Source organism: Hesperophylax consimilis, chromosome 9, assembly GCF_061612785.1.
Source record: "Hesperophylax consimilis isolate HC1 chromosome 9, BYU_Hcon_1.0, whole genome shotgun sequence".
NCBI classification, from domain to species: Eukaryota; Metazoa; Arthropoda; class Insecta; order Trichoptera; family Limnephilidae; genus Hesperophylax; species Hesperophylax consimilis.
This window is the reverse complement of record NC_142844.1, coordinates 16,482,537-16,505,583: the sequence shown is the minus strand read 5'-3', so window position 1 is coordinate 16,505,583 and position 23,047 is coordinate 16,482,537. Positions and strand designations below refer to the sequence as shown.

Below are 23,047 nucleotides of genomic sequence, written 5' to 3'. Positions count from 1 at the left end.
TATTCAATTATTGGTGTCAAGAAATCGCAAAGTAAAAAATAAATATATTTAATCACTACAACAAGTACCAACGACACCTACCTAATCATGAATTAAAGCACTGTGTAGACAGCGTCAACAAAAGATGGCATCACTTCCGTCCCCGACTCATATCTGAAAACAACTATTAGATACACTCCTAATGAAAAAAAGGAAGGGGCCTTTTTGGCCCGAAGTTCTGTGCCACTGTATCAAAAAGTATGTCAAGATTAGGTGACTTTATATCATTACTAAAATACTGAATTATTGTAATAAATATTCATAAATTAATGGGAATTATACGTTAAAAAAACTTCAAAGATGACCCTTGTTTCAAAATATGAAATAATATGCAGTCAGCAAATAGACAAGTAAGGTGCGTTAACATAATATTATTTTAAATAAATATTATGTTTTCATTGAAAGTACCTTGTTGGTATCTTATTATAATTTTTTATTTGATGGAGATAAAAAAAAAAAACTATTTCCGAAAATATACTACGGCAATGGTATATGTATGACGGCAACTGATGGCAACACTTGAACTGTCAAAAGTACGTGGTATATCTATGGTGTATACCTTCGTCGAATGATGTGGCCGATTATTATTTGATATTTATTTGAGTGCATATAAGTATGTTAAAATGGAGATGATTTCGTATAATTTAAAAATTGTGTGTTTAATATTATTATTGTTTGAAAAAACTCATTCTATATCTGATTTAAGATTTTGTGGTAATGAAGATTGCACAGGTGAGTCTCAACATTATTTTACTAAATTCACTTATAGTTAGTCAAGTTAGCTGTGTGATAGTTACAACTTTCTCGGATAAGTTCTCATTTTAAACTATATCAAGTATACGTACGTTTATGAAAAGCGTAAAAATTCACGATTAACACTTAAACTGCTCTTATTATTACATGACCCCCTTTTCACTATCTGACATTATTAACTGTCTAATGTCTAATGCTTTCGATTTAAATGCACCGTATTGATAATTATTTTGCCATTGATTTATGTGCCTGCTTATAAGATATTGCATATTTATTGGTTTGGGTTTCTTTCATATTTTTGTTTGTTTCTTTACCCTCCTTTCATTTCATTATCATTTCAGAAATTCTGTCATTCGGAAAAACAGTGATATATTACCCAAGTCCAGAAAAAAATGTTCTTTCCTTCAAGAAGAATCAAATTGTTACAGTTTATTCAAAATCTGCGGGAACAAACCAGGATCTATGGGGTGTTGAAATTAACGGAAAGAGGGGTTATGTACCACACAAGTTTATAAGAGAAGGAAAAATTTTACACAGACCCAAGATCGAAGTTCCTACGGAGTTTGAGATTGTTAACGATGAATTAGTTTCTAAGAAAATAAATCGAATCAAAGACGGTGCTGAAGATAAACAAAATAAAGTCCGTTCTGAAGGTGAGAAAACAACTGAAAAGATTTCTTCTGTCGGAAAATCAGAAAAATCATCAATATTAAATGGTGCCTTAACAGAATCATTTGACTCGGATAAAAACAATATAAAAGCTTCCCAAACATACAGAGTTATTGAGGGAACAACCATTTACTCTGGTACTGAACTGGAGCCACCTGCAGTTTATGAAAATACTGAAAATGAACCATTGAATACAAATTCAGAAGTAAATGATGAAGACTCGGCAGATGAACAAGATGAAGGTAGTGGCTCAGGAGAAGAAGAATATTCTGGTGATGAGCCAGCTGATGGGGAAGATGATCTAGTTGATGCAGATTATAATAAAGGAGTAGGAACAGATACTGGAACCCAAGAAACAGTGGAATCCACTACAGCAGCTGGTTCAAATATCCCTGTCACTAATGAATCTAAAAATGATGATACTGTTGTTAAAAGTGATCCAGCTAATCTGCCGATTGATGCAGCTTTAAACGATTCATTTGTTAGCAGTAATCCGGACAGTGCGCCGATTGATGCACCTGTAAATGATGAAATTGTTGTTAAAACCGATTTGGGAAATCTGTCAATTGATGCACCTGTAAATGATGAAACTGTTAACAGTGTTTTAGAAAATCTAACAATTGATGCACCTGTAAATGATCCAATTGTCAGCAGTAATTCGGACAGTCCGCCGATTGACGTACCTGTTAATGATGCAATTGTTATTAAAAGCGATTTGGAAAATCTGTCGATTGGTGCACATGTAAATGATGTAATTGTTAACAGTGTTCCTGAAAACCTGTCAACTGATGAACCTGCAAATGATGCAATTGTTTCGGAAAATCTACCCCTGGATGAGCCTGTAAATGATGCCATTGTTAGCAGTGATTTGGGTAGTCTGCCTTCTGAAACTATTCATTCATCTGTGCATTTGAAGGAAAACATTGTTGATTCCCAAAGAAATGATGACTTACTGGCAGAAAATACAAAAGACCCAACTGTACCCAAGGTAGATTTAATCAAAAACAATCCAGTTCAAATCGAAGAAGCAAATAATGATGAGCCACAGTTGCCTATATTAGAAAAAAATAATATTGACCGGCCTGTTTCCGAAGATATCGTCAAAAGTTCACCTCCAAAAAACATTGCTCGAAATATTGATCTACCTGTAAATGTTAGCCTTAGTAATAATATTGATAGTGAAGATTCTAAAATATCTGAAATAGTACAGCAACCGTCACTTCAGAATAATGAATTAACCAACAAAAGTAATTTGAACGACTTGCCTGAAGAATCAATAGAAATTAAAACCAATCAAACATCAGATAACATTGAAAACACTTCTAAACATAATCAATCTCCTGAAGAAATTGTTAAAACCGTTCCATATTCTGAAGGTATTCCAACCAATAACCAAGATACTAAAAACTCTCACACCCTTGATCAAGTCAAAAATGATATCAACATTGAAAGTATATACTTAAAACCCCAATCATCCAGTTCTTCTCATAGCTTGGATTCTAACTCACATATTAGAGAACATCTTGTAGAACCATTTTATCACAATGATACGGAATCAGAGATGGATAACTTAAACAACACAAATATTTTAGAGGGTGATGGCAACAATCAAGATCAGCAACTGCCAGATGTGTACCAACACCAACCTACTCAGACCCCTCCTGTACGTGTTACGACAGATTATGATTCTGAACAGTATGAGGCTCCTATTCTGCCAGGTTATTATTCTTCCGAAGCCAGCACAGAGTCATTGCCTCTCATAGAATCAGTTACTCAATATCCAGTTATTTCGCCCGCAGACGTACCGGGTGAACCAAAAACGGATTTTTCCCAAGAACAAATATCTGAACCGCCACCTCAACCCAATCCAGTGGGTGAAAATCTTTCATATTTCAAGGAATATTTTTCTAATGTTGACAATGTCAAACAAAACTCTGAAGAATTGGTTGATCCACCACAAGATCCCAAAGAAAATAACTCAGAATTAAAGGAAGACCTGCTCATCCAAAGTGAAAGTAACATGATGGATGAAGTAAATAATAAAAATTTACTTATTAGCGATGATTCTGTGCAGTCATTATCGCTGGACACGCCAACAGTTAGCGGGTCATATGTTTCAAACTTGATTGGCATTTTTGAAGGGCTTTCTGGAAAAATATTCAGCTTATTTCAGTCAACTAGTCACTCAGATGATTTTGCACGTAGATCGGAGGAAGATGGAAAGCCAAGGTTCTCAAATGAAGCACCCGCCCTTTCAAGTGACTCCGTTGCATCAATATTCACAGGTTTGTCTTTTCCTGATTTTATTGTTTGCCATAAAACATGGTAATACAAAAAATTGTGATTTGAAATACAAAAAAGCTTTGTATTATATCTGAAATGATTCTAATGAAGGTGGTTGTAGTTAATATATTTAACCTTTTAATTATGGTTTGCTTTACACACTCCTCTCACTTGTATTAATAAGCAAATAGTTGCCTTTATTATTGCTTTGATTAGAAGAACACTTTATCAAAGTTTTGATTGACTCGTTAGTGATAATCTTTGCAAATTTATTTATTTTTCAATTTTCTGATTATAAGCCAATTAATTTGATCAAGCTTTAATATTTGAACACTGTTTGGTTTTGAAACTACATGATAATATTTGATAAACATCATTTTTTTTCCACTGGTACATGGTATATAATATAAACCTCCTTAGTACACAGTATACTAAGTAGTAGTAGTATACATAGTACAAATTCATCATAGATAGGTTTTCCCTTTTATGATTTAACTATGTTTATCCTTCTACTTATATGGCAGAAAAGGCACAGTCGTGAGTAAAATGGCGCCGCATCAAGAACTGAGACACTGTGTGGGTAAAGTCCATGCAAATGTGATTTAAATTACTTTGAAATTCAAATTTAAATGAATTCTTCATACAAATTGAAATCGGGTTCGCATGGTTTTCACCCACGCAGTGTCAATAATCAGCTGTTAATGCGGCGCCATTTTACTCGAATTTGAGACCTGTCTGCCATGCACTGTGCCGGTAAATGTGAGTAGACCTTTACTGCTTTGTACCTATTATGATATTTTTAAGAAAAAAAAGTGTTTTGCTTGATTATTATTATTTTTGTAGTGAGAATGATTATTTTACAATCAAATTTTAGAAAATTTTTTATAGCAATTTTAAATTGGCCAAGTATTACAACAGAATATTTAGCAGATTGATCTTTTAAAATTTGACAATGCGAGTAGCTACCTATCCATTTTATTTGTCTATGCATAATAAATTCGAATATGGATTATTTCTGTTTGTCATGTGCAAAACAATGGATTAGTATTTTTGTTGTAATGCTCAGTTGTGTCAAATTTAACGAAAATGAAGATTAGATTGTCATTTTACTAACTGGTACAATTTGTTTAGACCCATCACCGCCCCAGTGTCTGGCGGAAGAGAGAATGGAGAGTTGGAAAGATGTTTCCGCCGATAAGATATTCTGGCTCATTATATCGGCAGTTAGCGTGCTGCTATTTACCCTCGGGTATTATTACCTGGAGAATAGGAAGCAAGACGGGAAACTTCTCTCCATGGTGAATTCTTTGCAAAAAGAACTGTTATGCACTTCTAAGGTAAAGCATATAATATACATACATATCAATGGGTGAGAAAGACAAAGACGTATCTACAAAAAGGCAAATGTTCAGAACAGAAAACAAACAAATAAGGTAATTATTCGGAATCGCTGGACAAGGATTATATGAAATATTTTTAAATAAAATCTTCTGATTTACCTTAATTACTATAAAAGGAATCTGACTGCATTTGGGATATTTTTAATTTTAGCATTTTAATTACGTAAATCGAAAATTCATGTTCGTTGTATGTGATGACAGCTGGAATGGTTTCTGTTGATAACATTTTCTTTTGTTGGTATTTCTGATACGAGTGGCTAGATTTTTTACCGTATTCAAATACTAAGTAGGTACTATTTTAGCCAAACACGAAAAATAAAATAAAGATATTTAGGTATGTTTTATAAAATAGAAAAATTAAAAAAAGGTGAGGTTATTATAGGTTAGGTTGGATTATTATAGGTTAGGTTAGATTATTATAAGTTAGATTGGTTTATTATTAGGATTTAGGTTAGGTTAGATTGGATATTATAGGTTAGGTTAGGTTGGATTATTATAGGTTAGGTTAGGTTGGATTATTATAGGTTAGGTTCGATTATTATAGGTTAGGTTGGATTATTATTAGGAATAGGTTAGGTTAGGTTGGATTATTATAGGTTAGGTTAGGTTGGGTTGGATTATTATAGGTTAGGTTGGATTATTATCGGTTAGGTTAGGTATGTTGGGTTAGTTTTTGATATAGGTTAGGTTAGGTTAGGTTGGATTATTATAGGTTAGGTTAGGATATAGATTAGGTTAGGTTAGTTTAGGTTTGATTTTTATAGGTTAGGTTACTATAGTTTAGGTTAAATAAAACAATATTTATAATAATACCTAAATAAAAATAATTTAAGTTTTTTAAGTAACATAAATATATTTTATTTTTCGAGTTTGGCCAAAACAGTACCTAACTAGAATTTGCATTCAGAAATGATTCAAATTCTAGCCACTCGTATCAGGAATACCAACAAGAGAAAATCTCATCAACAGAAATCATTCCAGCTGTCATCCCATACAACGAAAGTGAATTTTCGATTTACGTACCTAATCAAAAAATTAAAATGCTAAAATTAAAAATATCCCAAATGCAGTCAGATTCCTTTTATAGTAATTAAGGTAAATCAGAAAGTTTTATTAAAAAATATTTCGTATAATCCCTGTCCAGCGATTCCGAATATTTACCAAAAATAAATATTGAGTTTCAAATTCCGATAGTAAGAATATCATACCTACTCTCTTTTAAATGGAGTGATTTTTTTTGTTAAGTTTGACCTTAATTATTATTTTGATAAACTTGTCGAATACCGCTGCACGTTTAATACTCAAAAAAATTATAAATAGCACTTAATTATTACAAGGAATAACTATTTATGTCATAGGAGATGGTAAAAGATGCATTAAAGTTCCATTTTTTCTCCATCAAAGTTATGTTTGAAGGTTAGGAAATATGCGTAAATTATTAAAATAACCCAAAAAATCACCCTAAAAACCTATTTTGTGCATGTTTACTTTAACCCCCGTCTTAAATCGTTGTCTCCAGTAGATATTTCACTTGAAATCAAGAGTTCTTTTTTTTTAAGTGCCTTTGCATACAACGGAATTTGACAAGTTTACCATTATATAAAAAAAATTCAAATGGGGATGGATATCCCCTTACTTTTTTGTATCATGAAAATTTTTCAGTTTTCATGGTTGAAAGAAGACTTGCCTTTAAAAAAAATTTCAAATGTATTTTTTATCTCTTAAAAAAAAAAAGATATCTCAATAAAATGATTATAAATTGTATTGTTTGACCAAAAACTAAAAAAAAGAAGAAAACTAATGATTCATCAATAAATTATTGCGAAAAGTTGCCGCCGTGTGATAATTTTTTTTTTTTATTTTTTTTTTATTGAAACATAAACAAGATTTACAATTTTATAACAATATAAACACAAATATTTCAATCACTCTCCTAATAAAGCAGCTGCTTGTGTTTAGGAGAGGACAACAAAAATATTTTAACATTTGTTTAAATTAAACAAAAAATATTAGTAATAAAACAAAAAATAACAATAAAAGTAATAAAAATATAGGTTAGTTAATAAATGATTCAAAGAATTTAAAAGGCAAAAACATATTTCTAAACAATAAGTAAAGTTATGAGGTGGTACAAGAGTATTTTAATTTAATTTTTTTTTATATTTTTCGAAGTTTTCTTCTAATCGTATATCAAGGGGTAATTTATTAAATAATTTTACACCCTTGAATATATAGTGATGCTGTGCTGTTGTGGTTCGTGCTAGTGGCACGGTTAGTCCTCCAACAGATATTCTTCTTTTGCTAATATTCAATTGTGGTAAATTATTTTTACTAAAGAAATCTTTATGTATTTGTAGGAGTGCAATTTTGTCATAAATTTTTGTAAGTGGGGGAACCGGGAAATCTTGAAAAACATTTATAGTTGGGTAGTAATATGGCTTTTTTAAGATGATTTTTATTAGTATTTTTTTGGATAGTTTCCAGTGGGAGTAGGGATGATTTATATGCACCCCCCCAAGCCACGATTCCATATTGTAGGACAGTGCGCCAGTGCATAATAAATATCTTTTAGTATTTTTAATGATACAGTATTTCTTAGTCTAAAAAATATATAGATCAGTTTTCGCATTCTGTCTACTGTGGAATTTATTTGACTTTTCCATTTGATGTTATTATCAATAATTATTCCAAGATATTTTATTTCTTTTTTACTACTAATGTTTATACAGTTTAAGTTACAGGGTGCGATTCTAAGGAGGCAATTTCTTTCGTGAATTTTTATGTTTAGATTTACATTTGAGATATTCCCTGTTAGGCTATAAGGTATAAAATGGGTTTTTTCGACATTTAGTGTCAATAAGTTTTCGTCAAACCATAGTTTAACGATATTTATGGCATTATTAGCTGATACTTCGACCTCATTCCAAGAATTTCCTTCAATAGTTATCACTGTATCATCTGCGTAAGATATAATGTTTCCAATGATTGGGAGTTCAAAAAGTTCATTTACATATAGTATAAATAGTAAAGGTCCCAAAACAGTTCCTTGTGGAATTCCAAAATCTATATTTTCTATTTCACTTAATTCGTTGTTTACTTTAACCTGTTGAGTTCTTTGATAGAGATAACTTTTTAACCATGTTTTAGCTTTGCCAGTAATTCCTATATTATTTAGTTTATTAATTAATTTTGAATGTGAGACACTATCAAAAGCTTTACGGAGGTCAATAAATATACTTAGGCACTTTTTGCCTCTATCTAATGTTTTGTAAATAAGCTTAGTTAATTCTGCAATTGCGTCTTGTGTGTCGGTCTTTCGGTTGGTAACACAACCATAAGCGTATCTGTAAGCTCGTGATACATTTCTGTGTTTCTAACCTTTCACAAGACAAACCGCACAGCATCAGAATAAACAAAAATGTAAAGAGGCGATGTGTTGTTGTGTTTCTATATTTTCACACAAATAATTAGATACGTTTTAGATTATTTTACTACCCATAGAACTTGGGGAGATGTGTCTTTGTGTTACAGATAGAATTGCCTATGGTAAGTTTTTATCCATACTTAACTAAAAAATTCATGTTAATTCCAAATTGCGCTAAGTTAATCATTTGTACCAAAACAAAAACTCTCTCAACTAGACTAGGCCCTCCAATGAGTATGTTGTGAGTCTTGAGCATGAATAAGATAGGTTTGGGAAGCAAATAAAGAAAGTAGACACAATTATGTAGCTCACCTTTACCAAAATTAGGAATTAAAAATTCACAAATAATATGTTTTATTGTACTACTTAATCTTATAATCTAAATAATTTTATGGCATAAAATCATGTATAACTTTAATATCTAATCTCAAGTATAAAAAGCTTTTGTCAGGGTATCTATCTATATTTGGTTTGTTAATTTGAATATTTTTCCCACGTACATAATATGATTTTATTTAACTTCTATTTCTCCCGATTTACGTTTTGGTCTGTTGGACAAAAACGAACTATAGCGACCACTTGTCAAGTATACTTGAACTGCATACTTGCGCAAGTATTCTTGAAAGTGTGTGAGATGCAAGTATACTTGCTCAAGTATGCATTTCAAGTATTCTTGAAGGTGTGTAGGATGCAAGTATACTTGCTCAAGTATGCAGTTCAAGTATACTTGAAGGTGTATGGCGGGCATAAGGTCACAACGTACAGTGTCCGGGGGTTAAGTGCACTAACTTTGGTTTCTATGTGATGGTGGAAATAAAAAAAGGATAAATAAATTTTTCGAAATTCCATTGTTTTTTTCCCATACAAAAACATTTTTTCAAGAATTTTTAGAAGAATTTTTACACAAACAATTCAAATTTCATTTATTTTTTTTAAATTTTTTAAAATTTTTATTGAAATTTTTTTGACACACACAGGTACATATATAATTATACAAAACATACAACAGTAACATAAAAATCCCACAAAGGATTAAAAATAAAATAAAATAATTACTTATAATGCCTGTGCGCGGGCATTATAAGTTATGTATTCAAATCAGTGGTGGTTAAATAAAGAAAAAAAAAATATAGTTCCTATAGTTAGATTAATATGATTTTACTGGAGTTTTAGCATATTTAATAAAAAAACAGTTAAAGTTGAAGTTAAATAGAAGTTAATTTTTTTTAAATGTAGACTGTAGTAGCATATTTTAGGTATCATATTCGTAGTACAAATTACAGAAAAAATTCTCTCACTTCCATCTGAAAACTTCCTTAAAACGTTGGAATTTCGAAAAAGTTATTTATCTTTTTTACTAGTAAGCATTATGGTAAAGAATCACCTCCTGAAGTTAGTGCACTTTGCCCCCGGATACCTTGTATATACTTTAAAATAATAATGAGGTCAACACAAATACAATATTCATCAAGCCATATTATGCCCGATTCACACTATGTACATATTAGATTTTTGGAGATCTTTATTATTTTAATTCAATGACAATTTTTTTTACAAAGATCTCACATTTATAATGAAATGATTTTGCTCCTGGAAATTAAATCTATATAAAATGTAAATGTTTGTTTGTTAAAAATCTTAAATCTCCAAAATTTCTTCACCTATTGCTTTGAAATTTTGACACAACATTGCATTAAATTACACATGTGTTTTTATATATGTACCTATATTATAAAGATGTCAACTGACGGGTAAAAACATGCTTTTGTAAAAACAGCGCCATCTATTGGATGCAACACGCGCTTATGTTTCTCTATCTGCACAGACAGACTGTGCCACGGCAATGCGTGGTGGGGTACAGCTAATTTATAATATTTTATAACTACTGTGATTATTTAATACTTTATTCATTTTTAACTCACTGACCTAAAAGATGATATTGTGGTGACAGCCACAAATTATAATCCAGTGACAAAATTTCCCTTGCTCTTTCTTTCTGTTGGCTGTAATATATCATTATATATTTTTAGGAATGTATCATCCTTAAAGATGACCTGACTATTACAAAAGAAAAGCTCATTGGAATAGAGGACAGCTCCTTTGGATCTGATGAGATGGTGGCCTGCCTAAAGAAGGAGATAGCCGAGGGTCAGCAGACCATAGCAGATCTTTATGACAAGTTGGCTTCTGCCGAGGAAGAATTGGCTAACTCCACTGAAGCAGCCTTGGAACTGCAGGCCATCCTGGATGACCAACTGTCTTCTAAGGATTCCAGCAGCTCTTCGCTGGCTTTCACAGTTGCCCATCTGCAGTCACAGCTTGACGACCAACAGAGTAAGTTTTCTATTTAATGTTTCCAGAATGTACACTTTTCAAAATATGTCTTGCTGATCAATAATATACAGTTTCTTTCTCTTTGCTATGGTATGCAAATAGCGTTTTTTTCTGAGCAATGTAAATATTATTATATAAGATATTATCTGAAGTCTCCGGCGTTGTCATAGTCATTTTCCTTATTTTGAACGTCAAGTGTACAAAATTTCATCAAGAATTTTAAAAATTCTGTAAGGGTGGGAAAAGAGGATGGGAGTGGTTTTTTAATATGACCTTTCTTTGGAGGTCAAGTGTGCAAAATCTTATCAATCCCTGAATAAAACTGTAGATTTGTATAAAAAAACAAAATCCAGCCTCTCAGAACACTTCTTCATACACGGTATCCGGAAACTCATTATTGAAACCCTAAATATTTTATTTATTATTAATACGTATTGGAATAGAATGTGGTAAGTATAGCACCTGAATGTCATTTATCATTTACATACTTTTACATATTTATAATTATATCATTTACGTATTTATTATTATATATATGAAATGAAATTTAATTTAAACCTGAGCAATATACATATTTTTTTAATCTGCATATTTCATGCTAATATTAGCGTGAAATATGTAGATTAAAAAAATATGTATATGCACTGTGTCTGGAAATTCATAGTAGAAGCGGGGAAACCGGTGAATTTACATCACATAGAGAACCCAAAAATTTATGATTTTCAATCTGAGCATTCTCAATTTGAAACTTATTCTTTATTTTTTGGCCGGTAAACAGCTCATATTTACCCCCCATTGGGACCGATTTTTAAAAATTTGACCCAAACTTGTGACTCGATTTACTGAAAAATGAAAGCTCAAATCAAAAAAATCACAAAATCGACTCCAAATGTGATGTAGATTGACCAGTTTCACGTTTGAACTAAGAGTTTCTAGACACCGTGCATATATAGATATATATATATAATAATTATATTTTCTGCTATTTTAGCCACCATGAATCAAACGAAAGCACAGCTTGCCGCCAAGGTGGAAGAGAATGAACTCTTAATTCTGAAGATTGTAGAAACAAGCAACAAGAGTGTTTCCATGGAGAAAGAACTGGCGGATTGTCAGAAGCAGCTCGTCCAAGCCAGAGATGAGTGCGAGAGCAAGTCTAGCCAACTACAGGATCTCACTTCCAACATGGAGAAGAGTCTGCAGCAGGTGAAGGAGCAGAAGCTTAAAGAAGTGAAGGAACTGAAGTTGCAGATTAAAAACCAGAAAGAAGACACAGAAACCACTAAAGTAGCGCTAAAAGCTCGGGCTCACGAAGTCACATCATTGCAGGTAGCCGTCATTGCTTATGCTATCTTGAAAGAAAATCTATTACCTATTTGAATAATTAATAAAATCGAGTTTATTTTGTTTTATGTATAGGAAAATTTGAAGCTACTCAAGTTGGACAGCAAAAATATCGAAGCCATTCTCGACTCGAGTCATACGAAAGCTGAGCTTACCCAAGCTCTATCCGAGAAGGTTCTCCTAGCTGAGAAATTAGAGGTACACATCTATTATTTCATTATATATTTCATGAATATGAAACTGCGTTAACTGAAGTTAACTCAAACAGTGTATGTTTTTATAGAATTTGAACAATTTCAAAATGAATATATATATATTCAAGTTTTGATATTATCCACGTATGTACTATGAATCAACCGGCCCGTGTTGAAATAATAAAAGAGCTTAAACAGAATTTTAATTTTAACTTTGAAATTTGATAAAATGTTCGAATTTTGTGAAACAACCTATCCTATGTAAATTATAAGCAATTAGACTATTTTATTATGTATCTCCATAGATAAAAAAACTTTTTTTTTTTTTATTATAGCGACTATTTAAACATTGTACATACAAAATATGATGTTAAATATATGTATAGTAAGTTTATTTCATAGTCCTCCTCACTTGGGTGATTTGTGTTGAGGCGGACTAAAGTTATTCATTTCTGTTTTATTAGTTTACTATGTCGTTTTTAATGTTTTGTTCAGAGTTTTTTCATTAATCTCTTTCAGCCAGATTTTTATTCTTGATTTGTAATCATTCAAATTTTCTATTCGCTTTATATCAGGGGGAAGGATATTGTGGAGTTTCGTCGCAAAATAAATATAATTTCTTTGCCCGAATGTGGTTTTTGACCTGAAATATTTTTTATGTCATTGTGTTGTATTCATTGAACAAGGAGGATTTATTATTTTTGAATAGATTCAATAATATATTTTTAGCATATATTTGTTCTACATTTGGTACATCAAAACTATTGAAAATTTCAATCGAAGGCGTTCTTATGGGTACTTTCAGTATGGTCTTTATGATTCCTTTTTGAATTGTATTCAGGTTATATATATACTTTACCATCTTCATATTACATACATAAATCTATAGTCGTTAACTGTCTTTGAACAGTGTTTCACCTTTGAGACAAGTGAATAGTAGACACATTATAAAAAAGATATGAATTATTTCAGAAAGAACAATCCTTATTGTTGGAGTTGTCCAACAAGGTAGATGAGCAGGATGCCAGAATGGCGCAGATGAAGGAGCAGTTGAATGAAGCAGAACAGAAATGCATTCAAGCCACTTCCAGGCTAGAAGTTTTAACCAATTACTTCAACCAGAAGGAGGCAGACCTGCTAAAGTAATCTTATTACAACATTATTATCATTATGTAATTATTATTTCTCCAAAAGCAGTATGTATGTGGTACAAAGGTTCATATTACTGCAGAAGCATATTTATTTAACCGGTATTCTGATGGTTCCCTTGAGCATTCAGGAGATGGGCCCATTGTGCTTCTATTCCATTCTCATTCTATCTTCCATTTCACCTCATTCTTTAAGTATATTTACCCGTGAGTCACCTTCTTTTCTTCTGTTTGCCCGCGTATGGATTCCGTGGAAGATACTGTAGCTGTAAGGGTTTTCCCATCCGAAGTCCCTCTTTGTTTGGGTTCCCTGAAGGCCCCACGAGAGAAGAGTCCACCGAGGTGGCCTCAGTTCTCCTCTCAATGCCCGCTAGGTTCCCCAAAGGCTCCTAGTTTTTTGTTTGAGTGGTACATTTTTGGACCCACGAGTATCTAGGGAAATAGATGGTCCACCCCAACAAAGCCCCGATTGCTGGGGTAAGGTCTGTAGAACCTCGTTAATTCGAAATCCAGCGGACATCAAAAATGAAATTTCGAATTAACGTATTCGAAATTTTATGAAAAAAAAAAAAAAACGGCGAAAATCGAGTTCCTCGGCCGCCCCTTCAAATTCTGGTGGTATCTTTGGAGTAAACTCGTATTAATACCAATTATTCCCGTTTAAATCGAATTTATTCCGTCGCGATCGGCCCTTCAAGTTCAGTTATTCTAAGCATATTCATAAAAATACCACACATTTCCGCGTAAATCAAATTTTCCCGGCCAATTAACGTCGCGTCCGGTCCTTTATTCGGATATTCGAAAAATACGATATATTTATGCGTAAATCGAAATTTCGCAGCCGATTTCCGTCGCGGCCGACCCTTTAAATTCAGATATTTTAAATAAATTTCGTAAAAATACGACATATTTCCACGTGAATCGAAATTTTTGCGGCCGATTTCCGTAGCGCCGGATCTTTTAACTCAGATATTCGAAGTAAATTTAGTAAAAATACGATATATATACGCGTAAATTGAAATTTCGGAGACGATTTCTGTCGGGCAGGATCATTGATATTCAGATATTTATAATAAATTCGTAAAAATACGAAATATTTCCACGTAAATCGAATTTTCTCGGCAGATTTAAATTCAGATATTTGAAGTATATTTGTAAAAATATGTCGTACTTCCGCGTAAATTGAAATTTAGCGTTCGAATTCCGTCGCAGCCGACCCTTTGAATTCAGATATTTGGTGTAAATTCATAAAACTACGGCATATTTCCGCGTAAAACGAATTTTCTCGGCCCTTCAAACTCGGATATTCGGAATAAATTAAAAAAATGAGACATTCCAGTGTAAATCGATTCCGATTTACAAAATACTAATTAAATACACGTAAAAATACACTTTTCGGCATTTTACCGTTATGGCTGTCTTTTAGATTTAGATTAACGAAATTTTATGATATATTTTCGCATAACTCGATGTTTTTCGAATTACACAAACAAATTTTCGTGTGCGGACAAAAATAAATTTTGAATTATGAATTGACGAATTTCGAGTTAAAAAACCATTTTGTATGAAAAAAATTTTCTGTGGATATTTTTTTGGCGAAAATTTCGAATTACGCGTTTTTTTCAAATTATCGGGGTTTGAATTAACAGGGTTCTACTGTAATCTGAGATGCGACCCTGTATCTCGGGGGAACCGTTCTTGTCACTGTTCCACAGTGTCATTCAGCCTGAATACAGTAGTTCACACCTTGGCTTGGGATGGCTATTGCAGGTTGTGTTTCCATTCCCTGAGCGATGGGTTCGTCACACTCACCACGCTAGCAGAAGTATAATTTTAGATAGTTTCACCAAAAAATTTAGATTGGATAATTTGGCAAGTTTATGTTGTGTATTATGTATTCATTGTTGTCTGTTATTTCAGAGAATTGAGTTCAAAAGAAAGTCTCTGGCTTTCGCAGCAAGGAGAAGCGATGACAACAGTTGAAAAAATACAAAGTCTCCAACAGGAGATACAACAGTACAAGTACGTTAATCTGAACACTTTCTAATGACACTAGCCGTACTAACCAGCAGCTTTATTGAAACAATTTTGTCTAATTTAATTGCTTAAATTAATATTTTAAAGCTCCAGAGCTCATGGTGGAAACTAATAATCATTTGTTAATTTATATAGAACCGTTTTTGTGAAAATCTAAGGGCGTTGCGTTTACCTTGTATTATGTTAGAACTCACCATTCAAGGGTTTTTGCTGCTAGGTACAAACGAATTTCTGATTTATGTCGAGTTCCCATTTCCCTAGTGTGAACAGTACTTTGGAGGACAGGTCAATGAACCAAGACATTGTCACAGAGATAGATGGACAAGCTATCTCCGCAAGGTAGTAATTACCCCCTCACCACCACGCCTGGCCGCCTTGTCCATGTGTAAAAGCATTTGGACAAGACAGTAGGCCAGGCTGTGATTCTTATCAATAATTTCTATGTTTTGAGCAGTCAGTATTCATAATTAATACATGGTACTAGATTTTTATTTATTTATTTAGAACTAGCTGTACCCTGCCACGCGTTGCTGTGGCTCAGTCTGTCTGTGCAGATAGAGAAACAATAGCGCGTGTTGCTTCCAAAAGATGGCGCTCTTAAAAAAAAGCATGTTTTTACCTGTCACAGGTTTAGAAAAGCACAATGTAATCTGTGAGGTGACATCTTTATAATATAGGTACATAAAAACACACATATTTGAATGCAACGTTGCATTAAAATTTCAAAGCAATCGGTGAAGAAATTTTGGAGATTAAAGATTTTTAACAAACTGACATTTACATTTTTATTTATATAGATTAACGGCACAAGTGCCATTACTTATAGGATGGTTGTTGATAGTCATAGTGTTAATAATATAAAATATAGAATGAAAGAAAAGAACAAGTATGAGATTGATTATATAAGTAAACAATAAAAAAGAATTTACATTAGTACAAAGTAAACGAAACCGATGAAGAAGAAAAATAAAAATGCCTGTAACTCAGTGGTCTCGTTAAAATATGCACTGCTAAAGCGTTTAATAAGTACTTTGTACTTCAATAGAGGCATTTTAGTAATATTCTAGAATAATATAATATAGTGGAGTAATATTCTAGAATGTTTCTAACAAGAGATATGAACAAAATTTTACAGCATAAATATTTTTTAAATTGTCAGAAATCCTTACTATAAAACCCAACATTTTCATAGCCCTGTTAGCGATAGATGTTATATGAGATACAAAGCAGAGTTCTGGTAAAAAATTTCAAATATTTCGACTAAAGAGATTAAGTCAAGATTACACAATGAATAATTATGTAATTATTGGATATTAAGTTTTGTGGATCCTCATAACTTGGCATTTATTAATATTTACCAGACATTCAAAAAGGTTATTGAGGATCTCTTGCAAAATTATGATTATGCAATCGTACATATCATTAATGACCTTAAATGGCTTCTATTATCGGCAAAGAGTAAAACTTCAACACTTTAAAATGCTGGTAATGTTTATTTAACAAATATATTTCTTAAGTATAATATATTTCTTATTTAAATTAAATATTATGTACCTCCTGAATTTGTTAATTATTTAAATAAGTTTTGAGAAAACAAAAAATATACAAGAATTTTCCAAAACTTGTGCTGTCAATTCTGTTGCCAAAGTCTTTTTTCACAATTTTGAAATAATGCTGTAAAAAAATAATAATGCTGTGTCCATTCTTATTAGAATCCTAGATATTTCACACCCCTGTGCATGCATTCACATTTTTTTATACACATAATTTTTTGTACAATGTTTTGTGAAATGTAAAAGCAGAATTAAGCATATATTAATATAGTATTTATATCAAAAGGAAGCATTAGTGATATTGTCTTTCTATAACAGAGAAACAGCAGAAGGTGTACGGCGGGAGCTAGCGGAGCAAGAGGTGGCTTGGCGAGCGCGCGGCGCAGCACTGGAGAGACGGGCCCACGAGCAGTGGCTTGCCCGGCGTGCAGCCGAGAGGCAGGCCGAGGCTAGCGCCACGGAGGCGCAGGCGCTCCGGCAACGTCTCGCGGGGCCCTCACCTGCTGATAAGCGTGAGTACTACCGAGTAGCCAATAACTTTATTTCTCTTGGTTTAGCAGAAAGTCCAAAGGCCAAACCAGAAGTATGTAGAATCATTAAGGACCGGTTGTTTCACAGAATTTGAACAATTCATTGAATTTCAAAGTTAATATTCAAGTTCTGTGAAAGTTCTATTATTATTTCATCATGGGTCAGTTGTTTTACAGTACTTAGATAATAACAGAACTTGAATAGAACTTTCACAGAACAATAATATTAACTTTTAAAATTAATTGTTCAAATTCTGTGAAACAACCCGTCCTAAACAGTAGAAGATCTTGACTTGAATAGTAATCCTGGGTAGCCTTTAACCGCTGGGGTATTTAGAGATTTTGTCGTCAACTTACAAAGATCTGTCAGATTTATGATTTATTTAGAAACATTCCCGGTTACTTCAATATATGTACTGTTTTAGAAAGCAGATAAAAGACTCTTCCAGAGTTCATTACATTTGGATGTATGCAATTAAAAAAATATGATAATTTTGATTTAAAAAATAGATACTGAATATTTTTACAATTGTGTCGCTAGCAAACTGTACAAATACCAGATATGATGTGAGATTTTCACGGCCAAAAGTATTATAGTGATTTATTTTTGATGATTGATGAATAAAATAACAATTTGTGTGATTTCCTTCCAGGCGTGGTGTCTCCGCTGAATATGGTTGATGGAGTCCCTGACCTGGGTCTTATGGGGCTCCCTCCTCCGCTGCCCTTCCTGCCTCCGCCCCTCCCCCCGCCATTCCTGCCGCCCCCACCCCTCCCACCGCACCGACCCCCTCCCCTGGGGCGACTCAGCAGCCCACCGCCCCTGCTATCGCAGCACATGCGGCACGACAGATATTCACCTGAATCTAGGTTGGTAAAATAATATATATTATATTATTTCTTTTGTCCAGATGGAAGATTCGGAATTGAAAATTCTGTTGAAAATCAGATCTGTTAACTGGAGCCAGTGAGACTATGGCGTTCCCAATTGGGGTATGTTGTGAGGGTATGGGGATGAGAAGGAGATGGGGAAGAGGAAGGGTTGGAAGTACTTGGCTTTTCATATCAGGTCACCAAATAAGGGTTAAAGCCATTTCAAGCAACATTTCGACTCTGCATGATCTTGCACCAAGATGAGAAAGAGTATCTGGTTTGAGTGGAATGGATGTAGTTGATATTTTTTAAAGATTTCATGGACAGTTAACTTCCCTATTCCTTCGTTTTTATCATATTTTTAATCAAAATTAATTCTGTAACAACAGTTCCTTATCCAAAATAATTGGAATAATCTTTAATTATTGAAGACAATATTAGCGATTTCTAAACGAAAATCTGAAACAGAAAAATCAGAAAAGGATACGGTCACATCTAGGACACGAACCCAGGACCCTTGTCTTTCCGGGACATGTGTCCCGGTCATTTTTAACTGTATCATAATTCGACTGTGAGCTACCAACATGATCTTCATTTTCTCAAATGCATATTTTTTGGCTGCTATCTTTTTATTAATTATTGCAAGATTCTACCCAAACTAAATGCAATCTAGATAATGTCTTTGATAAATATATTAATTTTTATTTTGATATTTTCTATTACAAGCACAGAATAGTTATTTGGCTCACAATTATATAAGTAATTTACAATATTTACCTGCGTGACGATATATATCCATTGAATCCGATGAAATATGTGTTTCCAGGTATAGTCCAGAGAGAGATTACAGTCCGGACCGCCGGTCCACACCGCAGCACCGGGGACGGTCTCCCTTGTCACCGCAAGAAGCCAGGAGAAGAGGCTACCCCGCTCGGAGATATGAGGATGATCGGTAACTATGTTTTATTTATTTTTTTAATGATAAATATTCATAAGACAAGGTTTTATCCATAGCATAAAGGACAGGATTTTGCGGCATTTATTTTTACTCTGGAGATATTTTCAATTTGTATTGATATTTACATTATTTTGTTGGTGCCTTAAGCTTACATTGCAAGCTTACCAGCATGTTGTAAAGGACCGAATAAGTTTGACTTTTTTTATTTGCAAATACAGTATCTAGATTTAAAAAAACCTAGAACAATTCTGTATGATAAAGATTTCTTATTTTAAAAACGTTTCTACACTGTGAAGCACACAAAATACCAGGAGTTTTATTTTTTTAGGTTGTACTATGTTTATTGTAGATAAGAATAAAAAAAAAATTACAAAAAGTTTGAAAAAAGTTTAAAATGGATTTTATTTATTGAAGCAAGTAAAATGCCATGAATTTTATTTTTGTATGTGATTCTATGCTATTTGTAGATATGAATAAAAAAAAAAATTACTTCATTAACACTGTACCTTCCCGAGATATTGCTTTTTTGTAAAGTACCTTTTCCGTCCCAAAAATTACTTAAAAAATTACTTTTGGTAATTTTTTAAAGTCAAGTAGATAAATGTAAAGGGTTTATTTATTTTTTTCTGCAATCAGCATAGTTTTCTTGATAATATTGAAAATTTTCATTGCATTTGCACTATAAATGACAAAGATACAATTTTTTTTCATTGAAGGTACAAGCTCTTCCGGAGTGCTCGGAATATGTAAAAACGCTTATTTTGCCCAAACTTCAACTGCCCATAAAAAAAAAACGAGTTGAGGTAGGAAGGTAAAATTTGGTATATTTTCTTATCTATATGGAAGGATTAAAAATTTAAAGTTTCATCAAAATCTGAGATGGTGGGTGACATGGCCTGGATGATTTGGTGCGGATTGACCCTCGAATGCAATATTTTCTGAGAAAATCCTTCAAGGCAGGATTTGTCAGTTTGTATAGAGGGATATTGCTTGCAAGAAATGCTTCACATAGATCCATGCTAAAGTGATTTTGTTGTTTACCTTTGGAGGTTACTTCACTGTTACTGCTACTTGCCACTGTAAAAACTTGTTGTCGTGGGACCTTCTTCTGCACTCCTGCGATATGAACACTGGTTTTGACATGCTGGTCTATTTGGAACTTTTTTGTGCTAGAAATGTTTTTCTCGCAAACTCGGCAGTATAAAACTTTTCCGTCATATGTAAATATTTCAGGATATTCAGCTATCCACGTATGGGCACTTTTTTTATCAGGGGGCATGGTTCACTTTCACAATGTACAACTTCGTGCAAACAAACAAAACACTAGACGAAACTCTAAAGAACAGCGCGTGCGACCAGTCAAAAACAAAATTCGCAATTCACTGAATTACCATAAAAATATACCAAATCACCCCTCATACGAATGAATGAATTGTTTTCGGCAATTAGCCGAATTAAGCCGAGTAGGCGCGAGCGCAGGCGAAGATGAGAGAGGTTCCCCCCCGCTCCGGCCGCCGGCCGTAGCGATCAGTAAGATCAGTTATCAGTTCTTCGCTCAGCTTCGCTGGCCGCGCGCCTTGCTATCTGACGTCTATAGTGTCGCTATGTGAGGCATCTGAACGATATCAAGCGTAAATATGCAAGATCTCAAATTATTTGCTAAAATATGCAACTACCGCTGAAAAGGGTCTAAATATGCATTTGCATATGCAAATATGGAAATGCATATAATCCGGTCTCTACTTATAATTATTTGTTATGTTTTATTTATTTCAACAAAACCTAACATATGTTTTATGAATGGTAGACACTTACAGTGTCGCCCCACCACTCAAATGGCACTAGTAACGTTTGGTGAACAGATCTGAATAGCCAGGTACTTCTCAACCTTCCTCTCCCCATCTCATTCCTCCTATTGAGGATGCCGTAGTTCCACTGGCTTCGAGCAGTTGGGACCCCTGTGAGTGTTTCAGCAAAAAGACTTGTGATTTTATTTTGTACAGACAAATATTAATTTATTAAATATGTACATATTGAAAAGTTGAGTTTTGTTTGATTTCAGATACTACGACAGTGGAGAGGAACGAAGGTCTCGACGCTACGATGAAACGGAAACAGACCTCAGTCCTCCTCCCTCACCCCCTCCGCCACGAAGGCTAGGCCCTAGAAATCATAAAGGTATTACATATAATATACGCATTTTTATAAAGCATTTACATTCCATCGTTAGAATAAACCTAACAAATACTATATTTTAAATCAGGGATAGGGTTTGGAAACGAGGTCTATTCGGATGTTTGTAGTCACCCGCAGGCCGCACATAGATTTTCAGGCATATGGGGGGAGGTCGGAATCCTCGATATATTCTTAGAACTTAATTTTACCTTTTACATACTACCGATTTTTTAAATTTTTATATCACACCTGACAAGGATTCTTCAAATGAAAAATGGATAATTGCGTGAACAGGTGACTGACATGTTCATAAATTGCGTTCGGGACTCGAGAATAGTTTCCCTTGAATTGCATCAGCAGATGAGTCCGTAACTCGAATTTTAAGATGCATGCAGAACCCGAAACTGGTTTTAACTTTTGTGGGATTCTTCATAAGAGTCCACAAGCCTAAATAATAGTTACACGTAGAACAAGCTAATAGTGTTCCTCCGAATTTCAGCATATGGTATCTAACTAGAAGTTTAAACTCCACTCGAAACATAAGAACAGTTTCCTTTTAAATGCGTCATTAGATGAATCGAAAACTGGAATTTATACTACAATAAGAACTTAAAACCGGTTTTAACTTTAGAGTGAATCCGTGTGCGAGTTCTCAGCTGTAATTAAATTACACCCAGAACATGAAAATAGTTTTCCTCCGATTTTTACAGCATAATCTGCATTTAGAATTTTATAACTATATGCGTCAACACGTGAATCTGCAACTGGAATTTCATAATAATAATTGGATAATTTATATGGCTCCATTTTTGTGAAAATTCACCTCAAGGGCGCTATCCTTACATTCTGACAATAGGACTGTTTTTAACTTAAGAATGAATCTGCGTACGAACCCACCCGTTTAAATGTACCCGATACACAGTGAAAACAAACGGTTCTGGCATTCTGAATGTAATTTTAATTTTCAGCAGGCAGCACCAATTGTCCTCAGGCCTCAAATCGGACCGTAGTTTCCCCATCCCTGTTTTAAATCATAGTGACCGTGATTTACTTCCACTGTCATCCAGTTTCAGACAAAGGACAGTTTTGTTAAATTATGTATTTACTATGAATCAATCTACTGTAATATTCACTTGACCATACAATGATTTCAGGTGTAAGTTCCGGATCTGGTCAGTCTTCCGAGTCATTAGAGAGGATAAGCAAACATTCAGGGAAATATTAGACTATCCACAAATGTACTTTTCAATCGTTCTATTCATTGTGATAAATGATTTTATAATATACCGCTACATATTACTATTTTATGATTGTTTTATTTCTCCACTAAAAG

General features: G+C 33.4%; 1 protein-coding gene across 1 annotated transcript; it reads left to right on the top strand.

The window, feature by feature from the left end:
• The first annotated feature begins 585 nt into the window (after positions 1–585).
• On the top strand, positions 586–23,019 carry Tango1 (transport and golgi organization 1). The gene is made up of 13 exons (XM_089635661.1): positions 586–771; positions 1,134–3,746; positions 4,876–5,081; positions 10,599–10,902; positions 11,894–12,231; positions 12,322–12,444; positions 13,413–13,582; positions 15,509–15,610; positions 17,497–17,690; positions 18,362–18,578; positions 19,408–19,533; positions 21,602–21,717; positions 22,869–23,019. Exons 1-13 carry the CDS (start codon positions 663–665, stop codon positions 22,937–22,939), a joined length of 4,689 nt encoding a protein of 1,562 aa, XP_089491787.1. The 5' UTR covers positions 586–662; the 3' UTR covers positions 22,940–23,019.
• The last annotated feature ends 28 nt before the right edge of the window (positions 23,020–23,047 follow it).